Source organism: Miniopterus schreibersii (assembly GCF_964146895.1).
Source record: "Miniopterus schreibersii genome assembly, chromosome: 5".
Lineage (NCBI taxonomy): Eukaryota > Metazoa > Chordata > Mammalia > Chiroptera > Miniopteridae > Miniopterus > Miniopterus schreibersii.
The window spans coordinates 4,467,965-4,484,851 of NC_138106.1; the positions used below are offsets into that span (position 1 = coordinate 4,467,965).

Below are 16,887 nucleotides of genomic sequence, written 5' to 3' on the forward strand. Positions count from 1 at the left end.
CGGTCTTTGCTAACTGCCTTTGGGAGAGAAATACCTTCCATTAGTCCTGCTAGGGATTTTGTCCTTCGGACCTTCTGTGGATGCACCTGCTCCACGTTTGTTTCCTTTTGTGGCGGAATTCCTAAGCACGGTTGCCGCCTTCGGATCCTGCAACGCAAAAGGCGGGTGCTGACACTCCCTTTTGTCTTCGAAAGGTGGCGCTACAACCCAAGTTTGTCGACTCTCCTTGACCCACAGACGGGCCCGTTCTGGATGCGCGCTCGCTGTTCCTTCGCCCAAACTCGCTCTCAGCACCACCGGGAACACTCAGGGCGCCGCTCACAGGGTGGACGCGTGTGGGTGAGGCGTGTGGTGCGCTGGGGTGCCCCTGGGCCAGCTGTGGGATCTGCACGTGACCCTAGTGGGTCACCGCCAGGCTTCTTGCTAGTCTGTGATGCATTTAGCGGCGCTGGGGTCCCTTTAAGTTCCTCTGAGAATTCTGTCTCCTGCTCGCCCAGCCTCACTCTTTGGTACCGTGGCGGCGCAGGAGAGGAACAGCCCTCCCCGGCAGCACCTGGCACCGCTGGCGACGCTGGGCGCTCACTCACCCAAGCGCTCTCACTTTCTCCCGCGGGCTGAAAAGGTCTCTCTTGGCCCTAAACTGGGGTGCCTTAGGGGAGGCGTGGTGCCGGTAAAGTCAGACTGTTCCTCTTACCCGCATGTTTTTCTGCTCTGATGATGAGCTGGAACAAAAGCTCTCTTTGTGGGCGATGGTGTAAGACCGTGTTTTCCAGGGGCTCCCAGACTGTGGTCAAGAGGGGCTGGAAACAGCTCCCGGGCCTCTGCAGCCTCTATAGCTGGGCCTGAGGTCTGTATGCCCAGGATCTGATGCCATAGAGGTGCTGATACTTAGCAAACACCGATTAGCACTAACTTCATGCCAGGGATTGTGCTACAAGTTGGGGCAACAGCGACCTGCAAAATTAGTCCCCCCCCTCCCCCCCCGCTCCTCATGGCGTTTGTAGTCTGGTGGCAGGCATGAAACAAATAACCATGGTGCTGTGAATGCAAATAGTGGAAAGCCAGGGAAGCCTTCCCTGATTAAGGGGTGATGCCACTGGTGTGAAACCGGGTGACTGGAATTAATTAGGGACATGCAAAGTCGGGGCGCTGGGAACGTTTCCGGCAGGCAGAGGAGCGTGCCCGAGAGCTGCACGAGGGAGATGCAGAGCGGGCCTTGGGCTGGAGGAAAGGCCCCCGCAGCAGGCGTTGGGGGGCGCGTCTGCTCGGCGACAAATCCTCAGCAGCAGGGAGACTCGAGCCAGGGCTCAGGGGAGGGGGCGAGCGCGCACCTCCTGCGCATGCCCGGTGCTGGGCTACGTCACCGCGGGGCGCCTGCGCGTGACGTCACTTTCCGGCGCCAGGGGAAGAGGCGCGGGGCGGCCCACGTGGGTGTCGGCGCGACTGCCGGCCGGGCTCATGGCGACTTCTGCGGGGCTGGCGCTGTGCGGGCAGGCGCTGGTGGTGCGGGGCGGCAGCCGGTTCCTGGCCACCACCACCGCGAGCAGGTGAGGGGTCTGCGCTTGGAGCCGGGAGCCAGGCCGCGGGCGCGCGTCGGGCCTGGAGACCCCGGTTTCCCTGCTCCGGGGCTGCGGGCGTGCCGGGGGTGCCCCGCGGGAGTCCCGCCGCTGCCCTCGGGCCCTCCGCTGCCGCCTGGGCCTGGCCGCGTGCCTGCGCCGTGGAGCGACAGCCCTTTCAGCCAGTCTCCTTTCAGAACCGCCCCGGGCGCTCCCCTGGCCCCCGGTCCAGGGCCCCGCCCCCTCGGCGACCCCTCTGGGTAGGATTCTGCTGGGGTCAGGCGGGGACCGGTTGCGTGGGGCGATGTGGGCAGGATGGGGCCAAAGCGGGGTCCAGGGGACGCCCGCCAGGCCCGAACGTGGGGAGGAAGAAGGCGGCCCCTGGCGTGCGGGTTGGAGGGTTTCCTTCCCGGGAACGCGCTCCCTCTCGCCGCCCTCTTCTTGCGGCGGCGCCTGCCACCTCCTCATACCCCTCCGCATCCATGGACCCCTCCCTTGTTTGTTCTTCAGAATTCAAGGGTCTTAGGCGGCAACTCCTTAGTCGAGGGTGCGCTCAGGGCCCGCAGCGCTCACCTCCCTGGTGGCCCTTCACAGAGTTCTGCTTTTGCTTTCCCTAAGTCACTGTTCCTTCCTTTCCCTTCTCCAGGGTGTACAATTTAGGTTTCACAAAAGATTTACCCACACACCTGTCATGTATCCCCCAAATTACTTTGTTTTAGAGACTCTAAAACATCCATCTGCTTGCTCCCTTAGCGGCCGGCACAGTTTCTGACTTGGAGGATTACTTCTCTTTCCTGTGCTGCAGTGCTCCCTGCGAAAAGAGTTTAAAATCCAGTCACTGTAAAGGCTATAAATTTGTACAAGATGCCTTCCTCGTGCCAGGCACTGAAGGCTGGTGGGATAAACTGTAGAGAACTTAGTTCGATGGGGAAGATGGGTGGGTCCTGTATTGGTCAGAGCTTGGTAGCTATGGGAGCTTTTGTGAGCAGGTGAGACATTTTTCTAAACAAGAATGGCAGTTTCAAAGTTGGGAACAAAACATCCACTGAAAACAATATCAGAACACAGTTCTTTCTAACATAACCATTTTGCATTGATGTCCCAGTGCCTGAAAGACTAGTATATTACTTCCTGTTGAGTTTTTGTTGTCACCTATTTTACTAAACTGGTTTTTGTAGAGAACCTTGCCAGTTGTGTATGGCAAATCCAGACAGAGATCAGGCAAATAACGCTCCATAACCATTGTCTGAAGTAGTATCTAGACAGTTTCCTGTCGTGGCTGAGACCCTTAATTTAATGAGTTTGCAAATATTTTTCTGTTCTAGAGAAATAAAAGAAATGGGCATTTTTATTAACAAAGTGCTCCTTTTAAAATCTTTCTGTTTTTTTTTTTTTTAGTGATGATGACAGCCTCTTCACGTATGATTGCAGTACTGCAGAAAAGAAGTCACAAGAAAGTAAAGGGTAAGATGGGGAAGCCTCTTCGGGGCTTGGTTCATGGTTCTATTAATGGGACTTGATAGCCTAAGGAGGAGGTTGTTGTCTTCTCTCAGAATTCTTCCTTTCTCTTTACCTTGCTGTGTAGAAAACCAAGTACCACCTCAGGAAAGAAATGTGGAACTAATTTTCAAATTAGGCATTAAGAATATTAGGACTTCTCTGAATACTTTTGTTTCTATCAGTAATGATTTTATTGGTACTTTGAAATAACGCACCCAGTTTTAAGTGCATTGGGGCAGTTGTATGAAGTTAACTTTAGCTAATTGAAAGGTAAGAAAAGCAGAGTGTGATGATTTTATATAGTGACATTCTTGGTAGAATTGGTCCTGCAGCTCAGCTTTTTAAAAAAGTTTCATTTAAGCCTTCCTCTAGTCTTGATTAGTTCATGTCCACGAGGGAGTGGGCCAGGTGGCTCCTTCCAGCTCAGCTCTTTGGATTTTGGTGTATATACTGAGAAATTTTTCTGTTTAGTTAGATTTTACTCCTTAAATATTAGAGCTGTTTGAACCTCCCCATGTCCTCTTAATAGGTCCGAGATTCTGGCTGCATGAATCTCATAGCACTTTCTCCCTGCTCGTGTTGTAAATGAATGAGGCTGGCCTGGGGGAGCGCAGCCTTATTTGCTCGGGTAAGGCCTCACCGTTCTCTCTTTCTCAGGGAGGGCGGACAGCCCGTGGAGAAGGGGACTGACACGATCCTGGCATCCACCTTCTCCAAGTCTGGCAGCTATTTTGCTTTAACCGATGACAGTAAGCGTCTGATTCTTTTCCGTACAAAACCATGGCAATGTCTGAGTGTCAGGTATGAAATGCTAACGTTGAATAATTACAGTGTTGAACGCATAGCTTACACTTGCATGCCAATAACATTAGTGACAGTGACGATTATAATATGCAACTAACACATAGCGCCAGTTGTGTGCCCAGGGCCTGTGATGGGGGTGGGGGATTGTTCTCATCATATCTGCAAGCCAGGAGTCTGGAAGCTGAGCCCAGTGGGTTTGGAAGGGCAGAGCCAGGCCCTGAACCTGGTCATTCTGGCTCCAGAGTCGGTGGCCCAGCCACTGTGCCATCCTGCTTTCCAAACAGTGTTTCTCCAGCCTTGTGGTGGTGGAAATAAAGGTCAGCATGCACCCCAAGAGTGTCAGGGTTTTGTGAAAGTGAAGGCATCTGTGCCACAGCTTTAAATTAGCTGGTTTTTGGGTTAGAGTGCTGATTTCTAAGTACTTGAGAACAGGTGGGAGCTCAGTGGTCATGGGGGAGGATGACAGTAACTCAGCAAGAGCATAGATGCCATGGGGCCGGAGCAGTTCCTCTTACCCACAAGTCCTGTAAATGTTCCTCGGCCTTAGTTATTACTCTTCCGGATCTCCGTTCACCTCCGGAAAGGGAGGGAGTGCTGCTGTTTGCGAAGCCTTGTTTCCTGAGAGCTTCTTGGCTCATCACCGCGATGTTCTAGGAGAGGAGGCGGGCGGTGCTGGTTTCTCTGGGCTCTGACAGCCTCGGTCAGCTCTGTTCAAGTTCTCTGTTTAAGAGGGTGAAGGCTGGAATTGTTCTGTGACACAGATGGAAATATCCACATATTTAGAATATGGAAGATGTTAAGTGTTTTCAGGATTTGGGGTAAATACTACAAGGGGCTTTGAGGGTCTGACTCCAAGCTTCCCTCACTTGCACTTGGCCTTGGTTTTGAGTTTTCACAACCTGTGGGAAGGAGGGAGGGGTGTGAGGATGGGAATCAAGCCAGTGACAGCGATGACAGAGATGGTAGCTGTCTTATCTGCTTGGGCCTCTGTGACAGACACCACAGCGTAAAAGAACAGGTTCTTATCTCATACAGTTCTGGAGCTGGGATTCCTCAGGCCTTCTGGTTCCTCGGGCCAGCTGGCTGATACCTCGGAGGCCTCCTTCTGGCCTTTTCTGGCCTTTTGTCCCTCTGCTCCTGAGAAGCACAGGGTCCTGTTTGGATGGTGTGTTGGGGGCGTGATTCCTTTAGGCTTCGGTTTCCATTTCGAGCTGACATCTGGGGAGTTCCACATGCCTGAAGCTGGCGCTGCCACCAGAGAGCATGGTTTGCAGGTCTGTTGTAGGATCTTGCGCCGACCTGTGTTAACCTGTGTCAGCCAACCTTCGGCACCTCTCTGGCTTCCTAGGTCCGTGGTGAGGAGGTGCACGGCTCTGACGTTCACGGCGTCTGAGGAGAAGGTTTTGGTGGCAGACAAGTCTGGGGATGTTTACTCCTTTTCAGTGCTAGAGCCACACGGCTGCGGCACACTTGAACTTGGGCACCTGTCAATGCTGCTGGATGTGGTATGTGTCCAAGTGCTTACTAACTTAGCTGCGGTCGGGCTCAGGTGGAGCGGGGATCTGCGCTGAGCATCTGGGTGGGTGCAGGCTCTCCTGTGGCAGGGACAGTTCTCTGCAGATTTGTGAGCAGGAGGAATGGGACCCAGGGGTGTGAGGCTGACAGCAGGGCGAGTGAGGAGGGGCTGGGTGGTTCCGGATGTGAGGGTCAGCCCAGGTCAGGGTGATGCGGTACAGTCACGAGGTCAGAGTTCATCCTTCATGCTTCATGGGCATCTCCTCGGTGTCCTCCCAACTCCTGAGCCAGGAGCTGTCCCACTGGAGGCATGGAGAGGCTGTAGCCATGGGTGGTGGAACAGGGGTGGGTTCTCATGGAGGGAGTCAGAACTTGGGGACTGGCTCGACATGGGGATGTGTGAAATAGGAAGGAGAGGAAGGTGACTAGGGTGCTGGAGATGGGAAGGCATGGGTGGCAGTAAGGAATTGTGTTGAGATGGTGTCTTTGTGGATAAGGAATGGAGGCTGCAGACAAGGGGGTCTGGGGGGGTGGGAGGAAGGAAGTGCTCTGGCTGTCCCATGAGTGGATCTGTCCTTTATCACCCCACGTACACAGGCCGTGAGTCCTGACGACCGCTATGTCCTCACCGCGGACCGGGACGAGAAGATCCGGGTGAGCTGGGCCTCGGCACCGCACAACATTGAGTCCTTCTGCCTGGGGCACACCGAGTGAGTCTCCCGCCCCCCCCCGAGCTGGGCGTCTGGGCAGAGGTGGTTCCTCGGGCTGAGGGCCTCTGGGCAGTGTTGCTGCTTCTCTGTCGCCCACTGTCTTCCATGCCTCACCCCGGGGGTCTCTGGGGAGTCGGCTGAGAGCAGTGCACATGAGGGTCTGTCCAGCAGGTGTGACCGGGCCGCATCTGGTTGGGGGCCACCCTTGGTGGAAGCTGTTGTGTTGGGGCCCTGAGAGTGACGTGGCCGGTGTGCTTCCTGGGCTTCCCCATCGCCACCCACAGGCCGTCATCACTTACACGTTACTCAGCTTTTGTTGGAGGCTGGGTTTGGGGGGAGAAGGCTCCTCGCTGAGGTGACAGGAGCTGTGCAGGTCACAGCAGCACGAGCGCTGCTAACCGCCCCTCCGTGTGCCGCAGGTTCGTGAGCCGCATCCTCGTGGTGCCCGACCACCCTGAGCTGCTCTTGTCCTCGTCGGGGGTAAGTGCGCCACGGACTCTCCGTTTCTCTCCAAGGCAACTCCTCAGGGGCCGTGCTCAGGGCTCAGGGCTCAGGGCCAGGGCTCAGGGCTCAGGGCTCAGGGCCTAGGGCCAGGGCCCAGGGCCCAGGGCCCAGGGCTCAGGGCTCAGGGCTCAGGGCCCAGGGCCAGGGCTCAGGGCTCAGGGCTCAGGGCCAGGGCCAGGGCCAGCGCCAGGAGCTCATCTCCGGTTCCCAGCTGTGGTCCGCCCGGCAGCGCGCTCCTCTTCTACCTTGGCTGTCCACTAGATGGCGCTCGCTGTCTGAATGTCAGAGCTGGCTGGGCCTTGCTTGCTCTCTGTATACTCAGGGGTGTCCACGTCCGTGTGTAGAGTTAGAACAGTTGTGCAGGGAGTCCGTTCGAAGGGCTGTTGTTACATCTGTAGTATTGTGATGTCAGTTCAAATAGTTGCTAGAGAAACTCTTTCTGAGTCTTAGAGGGACCTGTGTTTGGTCACCGCCGCTGCTGATGCAGGCTCAGTCGCCCTGCGTGCTGCTCCTTGTGTGAACACCTAATCATTGATGTGGCAGTGTGTGTGCATGCATGTGTGCGTATATTTGTGTGTGCATACTCGGCCTGAATACAGCCTGGCTTGTGACATCAGGCTGTCCTTTCTCCTTCGCCCACTTTGCTGTGTGTGGGTCACCTGTTTTTCTTAATGACTTGCTGAGTGGTTGGTTGGGAAGAGCACTCAGGTTGCCCCAGAGTTACCATCCCCAGGACCTGGTGGAAGCCCAGGTGCTTGGGGAGGGTGCCGTGCCCGAGAGGTACGCTGACCGGTCCTTGTGTGCAGGACCGCACCCTGAGGCTCTGGGAGTACGGACGTGGCCAGGAGCTGCACTGCTGTCACCTGACCAGCCTGCAGGAGCCAGAGGGGCCCTGGAGCAACAAGGTAATCGGGTTTGTCTCTGGTTTGTGGGGGCTACAGGGCCCCTCTCCAGTCACTCAGGTCTTGTGAAAAAAATGATTTACGTTGGAAACATATCTTTGCTGTAGTGCATCTGGAATTCTTCCAGCTTCAGAGAAATCATGTATTTCAAATTCTGAAGGCAGCTAGTCATGTAAGCGGGAAATAGTTTATATTCTTATCATGTTTACATTCAAACAACTAATTTATAGAAAGGCCTCTAGTCCACTTGGAAATGGAAAAAATAGTAGAGCTGGAGCAGAGAGCTTTGCTGTGGTTTTATCAGCCAGGCAGCAGGCCGAGTACCTGCCCAGCGTCCTCTGTTGTCCATCATGGATTAATCTCATGGCCCACCCAGGTAGGCCTCCTGGGCCTTTGGTTGCCAAGGAGGTTTTTCAGGGGGGAAGGTGTGGGCTGCTTTTCTGGGTTCCCAGGATTCTGTGCTCATGGGCACCCAGCTTTGATGCTCCTGAGCTAGTCTTGCACAGCCAAGGGTCTGAGTTCATCACGCATGAACAGCCCCACCAGCTTCCCTGATGCCCACCTGGGCCTGGTGGGGAGGGGCAGGGGCCTGCTATCGAGTCTACTCAGGCCTTTCCCCAGAGGCACTGTGCCCTTTCCCCTGAAACCCCCACGTGGCACCCTGCCAGCCCTTGAGGACTCGGCTCTCCTGCGTGTCAGACCTGGGTGTGAAGTGAAGGACTTGTCTGCCTGGTCCTTGGCCTGGCTTCTCGTTTCTGTTGTCTGCTCTGAGACCACTATTGCAGCTGCCCTCACAGGTCCTCAAGGTGGGCAGGCTGGGCCTGACTCAGGCCAGGGCCCTTGGGACCCATAGCAAAGCACCTGCAGGGCCACCGGGTCTGTGGCGCCTGCTGCTTGGACCCTGCAGTCACGGAAGCTGCAGCAAACAGAGGCCTGCTTTGTTCTGGTAACTTCTCACCCATGTACCCTCACTTAGCCCGATGCTTCGGCATCGAGGTTGATGTGAGTTCTTCCTAAGGGCGAGGAGAGAGGCCTGTGGGTAAGCAGGTTTCTGACCTGCGCTGGTGCGCCTAACTGCAGGAGCCAGGCGGCCTTGCCTCTCGGGCACCTGCCCTGCTCGGGCCTGCTGAGTGGCAGGCCCTTTCTCTCCACTTCTGACCAATGTCCAGTGTTTCGCCCTTGCTGGGTGTGTGGGCACCCGCAGGGCAGTTGTGTCTGTACTGAATGCTTCTCTTCTTTTCCACTTGTGTTCTCTGTCCCTCTGTCCTTGCCTTTTGAACATTTCCGCTGGCTTTGGAGACATTCCATGGTCTGGAGAGAGGGCAGAACCACGGAGAGGCTTTTGGCATGTGCCTTGCATGTTGGAGTTACTATGAAACAGGCAGCCAGCCCTTCCCTTCTCTTCCCTCAGTGGTTTATGTAGAGTTCTAGCACCGTCTTCCCTCTCCATCCGGGAGCTTGTGTGGGAACTGTCAGTCCTGCAGCGTGTGCTGTCAGTGGGGATGGAACAGGCAGGCGTCAGGTCACGTCCCTGATGTGCAGTTAAGCCGGTGCTTTCCTTTCAGAGGTTCGCCGTGTCCAGGATCGCTTACTGGAGCCAGGACAGCTGTGTGGCGCTGCTGTGTGACTGGTAGGCTCACTGCTGGTTCCTTCCAGCCTGCCAGGGAGGGAATACATGGATTGTTCCATTGGGCCCATAGTCTGCCTCCTTAGTCGGGAGGTTTTAGACAGTACGGTGTATTGGTGCCATAGCTCCCAGTGGGGTGGCGATGGGGTCTCCCTTTCTGAAGTTGCTGTGGCGTGTGGGTGCGGGTTCTGGTTCTACATGCAGGCATTCTTACATACTGTTTAATTCCACTGACTTAATTGTCAGCAAGGCCTCTGACTGGTCTGACAAGGTCTTTTGTGTGTGATTGAATTCTACTTAAGGGTTGATTGTGGTAGAGTCGGCCTCAGTCAGTCCCACCTAAGGGCGATGGTTTATGAGATGGGTTAGGTAGCACTTGGGTTTCAGCTGCTTCCTCCTGAGCATCCTCTCTGCTCTCTGGATCCTCACTTGTCCTCATAACATGTCTTGAGGGGCATCTTAGCTTGTGTTAGAAGTAAGGACACAGGTTAGAGAGGGTCGAAGTGCTGCCCTGCGGGTGGGACGGCGTCAGCTCTACACTTTTCCTTCCTGGATTTCTTGTCCTTGCTGCATAACAGGTGACCCCAGGGCTTGGTTACTCAGATGTTCCTTACCTCACAGTCTGTGGCCCAGGGCTGTGGGAGGGCTCAGCTGGGTGCTTCTAGCTCAGGGTTGCAGCACAGCATTGGCAAAGGCCACATTTCCTGCTCGGGCAGGCCCAGCTGAGTGCTGAGCCAATGTCTCTGTCAGGCTGTGGGAGTTGTAACGATTCCCTCTCTTTCTCGTGGGAAGTATTCCCGTTGTCTACATCTTCCAGCTGGACGCCCTGAGGCAGCAGCTGGTTTATAGGCAGCAGCTGTCTTTCCAGCACAAAGTGTGGGACATGGCTTTCGAGGAGACCCAGGGGCTGTGGGTGCTGCGGGACTGCCGGGAAGCCCCGCTCGTGCTCTGCAGGCCAGTGGATGGCCAGTGGCAGGTGAGGTGTGCTGGGCCCTGCTGTCCCCTGAGCCCGGGGCGGGGGTAGGGCCACAGCTGTTATACCTTTCAGCTTGATCGAACCTTGATGCCAGAGGGTGTGTCCTAGGTGAGGGGGGTGTCATAGGCCATGCTGGTACATGAAATGCCCCAGGCCTCGTGTCATGGGTTTTTATCCTGACGAGATGTGGCCGCTGTTTGGTGAGCTAGCATCTCCTGGTCTTCATGTAAAGATTTGCGGGGCCTCTTCCCGGGCCCTGCAGTTCGGGCCCCCGCAGGCCTGCCCATTACTGTGCCAGCAGCACCTTCTGATCCAGGTTTCCTTTGCCTCGCAGCCCGTTCCTGAGAGTGCTGCGGTGAGGAAAGTCTGCGCACACCTTCACGGGAACTGGGCCATGCTGGAAGGTGAGGGTGTGGCTTATGTTTCAGGGTGAGGTCCGGCGTGGCCACGGACAGAGCAGATTCTAGCACACGGTGCACAGGAGGGAGCTGTGAGAACATAGGGTGCGCAGGGTGTGCACGTGTCCTTGTCGGGGGCACGGAGGAGGTAGCTCACACCTGGGCAGACGCGGTAGGTGTGACTCAGGACAGTGAGCTGCCTGTGAGCTGGGGGCCAGTCGGAGCAGCATGTCGCCTCTGCCTTCAGGGCTGGGTGCTGGAAGTCCAGAGGGCAGGCCAGCACCTGGGGTGGCCCCCAAATGGAGTGAGGAGCCACTGAGTTCCCAGCTGGTGGCATTGAGTGACTCCACAGGTGTGTGGTTTCTCGACCAGGAGGTCAGATATGAGGACAATCCACAGGGTCGTTGAGAGTCTTCACAGCTCAGGGCAGGTACCAGTAGTAACCCCAGGTCGAGGGAAAAGGGGAGAGCAGTGAAAGAAGCCAGGTCACCCCCATGAGCTGCTGGGGTTAGTGAGGGCGGCAAGGCTGTGGGTTCCTCGGGCTCCAGTAAGAGGACCCATGGCGAGCAAGTGTGGCTGAGATGGTATCCTGCCGGGGGTGTTAAAACGAGGAGACCCCACTCTACCTGCACTGGCAGAAGGCAGACCCTTAGTCACGCAGCTCTTGGCTGTTTCCTTCTTGGGAGAGACACGAAGTGACAGTGTCTGAAGAGGAATTTGTAACCCAGCACCAAGCATGCTCTGTGCAGAGCACTTTGGTGGAGACTCATTGGCTCTGATCCCAGGGTTAAGTTCCATCCTCCCTTCCTCTTAGGGTTGAAGGGTTGGGGCAGTGACAGGGCTGCATCTACCCCAGTGCTGTTTGGATTTGCATGGGCCACACCGGCAGGGTGGACTTGCAGCAGGACTGTTGGGACCCAGGGTGGAAGCATCACTAACAGGCCCCTCCCCGCCTGGCACATGCTGTCCCTGCTGCTGGGGCCTGGGGCCTGCACGGCCCACTGAGATCACCTCATTCAGGGCCAGGCCCCAGCTGTGCTTAATTTTCCTAAGAGGTTCTGCAGATAAAACCACCTATTTCCAGTGCAGGTTGGGGGAGGCTTGGAGAAAGCACAGGGAAGGAGAGTTGACCTTGAAAACCACACAAGGGCTGGAAAGCCAAGGGAGCTGGGAGGCCACATGTGTGGGGCACAGGCCTGCGAATCACTGACTGGCCCTGTGGAGTGTCCCACCAGGTGAGGTGGTCTCAGGAATAGCCAGATTTCGTGTTCTGTTAGAGGCGAGTCAGGTTCAGCCAGTGTGGCTACCAGGAGGTGGGCTGTGTGGGGTCTGCCTTGGAGAAGGTGCCAGAAGTTCACGGAGAACTCTGGGTGGTCACAGGGTGAATTCCCTGTTGCAGGAGGGCCTCACAGACCCACCAGGTCTCGCAGCTGGAGGCGGTGTCCGTGTCGCCGTCACACCTGGCCTCTGTTCTTGTTCACCCGCACAGGCTCTGCTGGCGTGGATGACAGCTTCAGCAGCCTGTACAAGGTCACCTTTGACCACGTGACCACTTACCTGCGGAAGAAGGAGGAGAGGCAGCAGCAGCTGCGCAAGAAGCGCCACAAGGACCCGCCCCCCGGGCCCAACGGGCAGACCAAGAAGGTGAAGTCCGGGGAGGCGTCCTGGAGCTGCTCGTCCTAGCCACGGTGACGGCTCTCCCGGCCTCGGAAAGCAGAGGAGCGTTTACTGGTCCCCTCCCTGCCGCAGCAGCTCCCTTTAAGGAAAAAAAGGGGGAATAGCACCGCCCACTCGCACTTGGTGGCCGTGAGGTCCATCCAGCTCCCCAGACGCCTGGGCTGTCCCAGACACTGGATGGTACCTGAGCTCCAGAACATTCTGTCTCTGAGCAGAGGCTCTGCCGCAGGTGTGTGGAGCATCCTGCTGGCTGCAGGGAAGCCGGACGGTGTGTTAGCTGAACTGGAGCTGCAGGCGAGCAGCTCGGGGCCTGCAAGCATTCGGTCTTCACGTTGGAGGAAATGTGAGCCTGTGTTCGGGGCGCTTCCCATAGTGCCACCCATGCCCGGCGCACTTCCTTCCAGGGCCGTCCATAAGCAGATGGCTTTATGCCAGCTTGATGGGCATTTTCATCTTGTTCCATCAGCGGGTCCTGGGTGGTGTACTGCACTGTCCGCCCTGGTGGCCAGCGCGACCTCCGCGGAAATCGGTGCTCAGTTCCTCCCTCGGGGCGGGCTCCTGCTCAGCGGCAGACGCGGAGAAGGGGACTTGTTTCAGGACGTGGGAACACGGGAGGAGCCGGGTGGAAGCTTAGTTCCACAGCGAGGTGGCTAATGACATGTGTACCGAGTGACTTGCACTTTTCACACGTCCAAAGGGCCAGGGTGTCAGCCAAATCCTAGTCGCCAATCAGTCACGAGCTTTTTGTAGCCTCTGGAAACATCTAGCAGCAACATGTGGAACGAATTTCAGATAACTTTGAGTGAACCCGTTTTTGATGAGTGTGCTGTTTGTGACTGAACAGCTTGCTTTTTGCTTTGAAGGAAGTTTTCGGTGTGGGGTTTCACAGGGTGCTTGGAAACAAGTCGTTCTGCGTATGAAAAGCCCGATGCATCACATTTTCCCAAGTGCCGTGTTTTACTTTGAACGCTGATCTGAAAACTACTGTTTGTGCCGTGTTCAGGATCCCACAGGGGACAGCCCCAAGCTGGGGATTGGGGACAAAAGTAGTTTAGGGGCAAGAGGGTGGCAGTCTCAGGCAGAGGGGTTCCCTGGGGGCAAGGGGGTTGCCCTGGCCATGGTCCTGTAGGAAGGGCCTGCCTTTGTTAGCACTGCATTGGGCCCAGGTAGTGGTGACATTGGGGGACCCTGACAGATAAACTAGTCCTTCCTTACATGTCCCCAGTTGCCCCAGAAATTTCCTTTCCTGTTGGTAAACCTAGACCCATGACGGCCTGCATGTTGTTTAAAGGGTTTTAAATCTCTTCACTCTTCACCTGGAACGTCAGCACCCCCTTCCTTCCGTGACTGGCTTTTTGAGAAGATCAGGTCCACAGCCGGCTCCCGCTTGCAGAGCAGTGTCTGGATTCGTCAGTTTCGCTGGCTCACCTGCCGGGAGAGCCAAGGACTTGGTTTTCTCACACTCCTAGTTATAGTTCTCTCCTTTTTTGGTTTCTGTATGTTTTACTTTGGGGAGATTCCTTGGGCTTTGTTCCAACTCATTTATTTTTATTTTTAAATATTTAAAAAATTTTTACGGATTGAATTTTAGAGAGAGAGAGGAAGGGGGACAGAAACATTAATTTGTTCCACTTGTTCACCCATCATTGGTTGATTCTTGTATGGCCCTGACCTGGGATCAAACCCAACCTTGGCATTTCAGCTGCTGCTCTAACCAACTGAGCTACTTGGCCAGGGCCCAACTCATGTATTGATTTTAAAAATCTGGTTATCGTATTTCTTAATTCTAAGGGTTCTAGTTCTTTTTTCATTTTTATTCAAGTGCAGTGTACAACTGGGAAGTGCACCTGGAATACACAAACTGAAATTCTGACTGGACACACACATGTGACAGTCCCCACCAGAAACAGGACATTACCCACGGCTGAGAGGTCCCCCAAGTTCCTTCCAGTCTTATACTCCTTCCCCCCTCCAGTGAAGGCCAGGCTGACTTAACAGATTAGCTTCCTTTGGCTCAACTTTTTGGGCGAGATTCATTTACATTGTTGCACTGGTTGGAAACGTTCATTCTCCTTGCCGCATAGTATTCCCATATGCGGAAATGCAACAATGTATCCATCCTGCTGGCAGCGGGCTTTTGAATGGTCTCCAGACTGGCTGCAGTGAACATTCCGGTCCTTGTCTTTTGGAACATATGTAAACATTTCTGTCCGGTGTATATTTAGGAGTGGAATTGCTGGCTCTTGGTCATGTTTAGCTTGGATGCTGCTGCCTGTCGTCGTTAATTCTAACACCACCACAGAATGTACATTTTGGTACATTCTCATGCTCGGCATTGGAGCTAATGTTGAATTTTGCAAAGGCACAAACTTGGGGGCATGGGAATCGGTGAAGCTGCCCACCTATCCTCCAGACTTAAACCTGATCTTGTTCTTGGCAAGGTCACCTTAAAAACAATGTGGATGGCCCACTATGGGGGATGCCAGCCATAGGTCATGAGAAGGCAGCCTGTGAAGAGGTCAGCGTGGCAAGGAGCTGAGGTCTCTTGCCAGCAGCTGGCGACCGACCCCTGGACCGAGCCATCTTGGAAGAGCTTCTTTCTAATATAAACATAAAACACTGTAGATTCTCTCCTGCAGCACCATTTACTTGAACCCTGTATGTGTTGACGTGTATTTTTCTTTCTAATTTCCCTTGTGACTTTGGTCTATGGGTTATTTGGATGTGTGGTTTAATTTCCAGACATTAGATTTTTTTTCTTCAGATTTCTTTTGTTACTGGTTTTAATTCCATTGTGGTCTCAGGATATACATTGATTTCATTCCTTTTAAAGTTACTGAGCTTTGTATTATGCTCCACAGAACAGTGGTTATTTCACATGCCCTTGAAAAGAATATGTGTTCTGAGTTCTTGGCTGGAGGAGTGTTTTGTATGTGGATTAGGTTTAGTTGGCGATACCAACTTGAAAACGACCATCTTTCTTTTTTTTGTGCATGTCTGTTAATTATTGAAAATAGTACTTAAATGTCTAACTATAGTTGTGGTTTTGTCTAATTTTCCATTGTCCTACTGTTTTTTTTTGTTTTTTTTTAATATCTTTTTTGTTTTCTGAGTGAGGAAGGGAGAGGGAGAGAGAGAGAATCACCAGTGATGAGAGAGCCATTGATCAGCTGCCTCCTGCACGCCTCCTGCTGGGGATCGAGCCCGCAACCCGGGCATGTGCCGACTGGGAATCGAACCAATAACCTCTTGGTGCACAGGACAGCGCCCAACCACTGAGCCATACCGGCTGGGGTGACAATGTGCCTTTAAAAAAAAATCCCCAAATCATTGGGTTTTAGTGGAAATAAACCTGAACCACATATGTCATCAGAAGTATTCCAGTTGTCACTTTGAAAAGTTTTTAAAAAATAGATGAAATCTTTGAGAATATAGTTCATTTAGCTCAATACAGCAAAAACAGTGTCTCAACACATGATCTATGGAAAGTTATTCATGAGCTACTTTTTTGAGCTCTTATGTTCTATTTCTAATCCTCATTGTTCGCAGGCTTGTCTTATCTGTGCAGCTCCCCCATTGGGGGCTCTGCCTGGAATCCAAGCTGCCTCGGCCTCTGAACTCGGGTCGGTCGCCCCTCGGGTGGCCAGGCTCCGTTCGGGCCTGTCCTCTCCAGGCTGCAGTCGGGTCACTCCTGGGCACAGATCCTTGAGGGCGGGGCTGCCTTTCTTAGGGACCACAGACCTGCGCGGGAGGGTGATTCTGGACCCTTGTCTCCCATGGTCCGAAGCAGAAGCCCTTGTTGCAGTTTGAATTGATGTTTATCTTGCAATAGGTGAGCTAAAGCATCTGTTTGAACAGTCTGCCGAGCCTCCTTTGCCCAGTTGCTTCTCTATTGTTTTTTGGGGGTGGGGGGGCTGGTTTGAAGGTCATCTTTTTAGTTCTTCATCTGCTGTATGACTTGCAGATTTTTTTCAGTTTGACTCTGGGCTTTTTTAATGTTTTCTTTTTAATACAGACTTTTCCGTAGTCAAATTTGTCCATCCTTTTGTTTGTGGCCCCTGGGTACCCAATCAGGAAGGCTTTTCTGCACTCACCCCACCTTTGAAATGGTCCTTTTACAGAAGGGGAGGCAGAGTGTGGGACTGAGGACAGAAATAGGCCCACCCGACGGGGTGGTGACCAGAGGCTGGTGGGACGCGAACGTGTGGGGAGACTGATCTCTGTGTCAAAAGCCATTGAGGTTTTGTCCCCCCCCCAAGCCTGGCTTTTTACCTTTGAAATGGAAGCAAAGGGGTGCTGGAGGGCCCCCAGTGGGACCTGCCCATCTCTGAAGCATAAAATTACAAGCCCTGTGTTGGGTATTATGTTTTGCTGGTTCCAATTTCATGACCAAGATGAAAGAGCCAGAATAATAAAGCTGTTTTCGTGGCTACTCTGCGCTGTTTTTTTGCCGGCTTGATGGACGGAAGATGTCTGGAGGGGGACCCGGTAGATCAGGATGGGTAGGAGTGACGACAGATGAGAATTCCTGCACCCTGCAGGTCAGGGCTGGCCCTTGGAGGTGACTAGCTCACACGACCATTAGAGAAGTCAAAGGGATGCAGAGCATCTGTCGTAAGCCAGCCGGCTTGAGCGTCTGCTCCTGTAAGACAGGAGTGGCTCTTGGGACATCGCAGACGTGCAGCTTTATTCTTTCTGGCCCAAGTGGCTTGTTCCAC

At 54.2% G+C, this 16,887-nt stretch overlaps 1 protein-coding gene across 2 annotated transcripts; it reads left to right on the plus strand.

The window, feature by feature from the left end:
- The first annotated feature begins 1,384 nt into the window (after positions 1-1,384).
- Positions 1,385-16,601, plus strand: WDR4 (WDR4 tRNA N7-guanosine methyltransferase non-catalytic subunit). 2 transcript variants are annotated; one of them, XM_081138299.1, is made up of 11 exons: positions 1,385-1,547; positions 2,955-3,020; positions 3,714-3,857; positions 5,209-5,365; positions 5,973-6,085; positions 6,505-6,565; positions 7,396-7,494; positions 9,057-9,121; positions 9,911-10,094; positions 10,429-10,498; positions 11,982-16,601. In XM_081138299.1, exons 1-11 carry the CDS (start codon positions 1,459-1,461, stop codon positions 12,173-12,175), a joined length of 1,242 nt encoding a protein of 413 aa, XP_080994425.1. In that variant the 5' UTR covers positions 1,385-1,458; the 3' UTR covers positions 12,176-16,601. The 2 variants fall into 2 exon arrangements, with proteins under 2 accessions (XP_080994425.1, XP_080994426.1); XM_081138300.1 differs by having other exon boundaries at positions 1,393-1,547; positions 3,714-3,805.
- Positions 16,602-16,887: the final 286 nt, after the last annotated feature.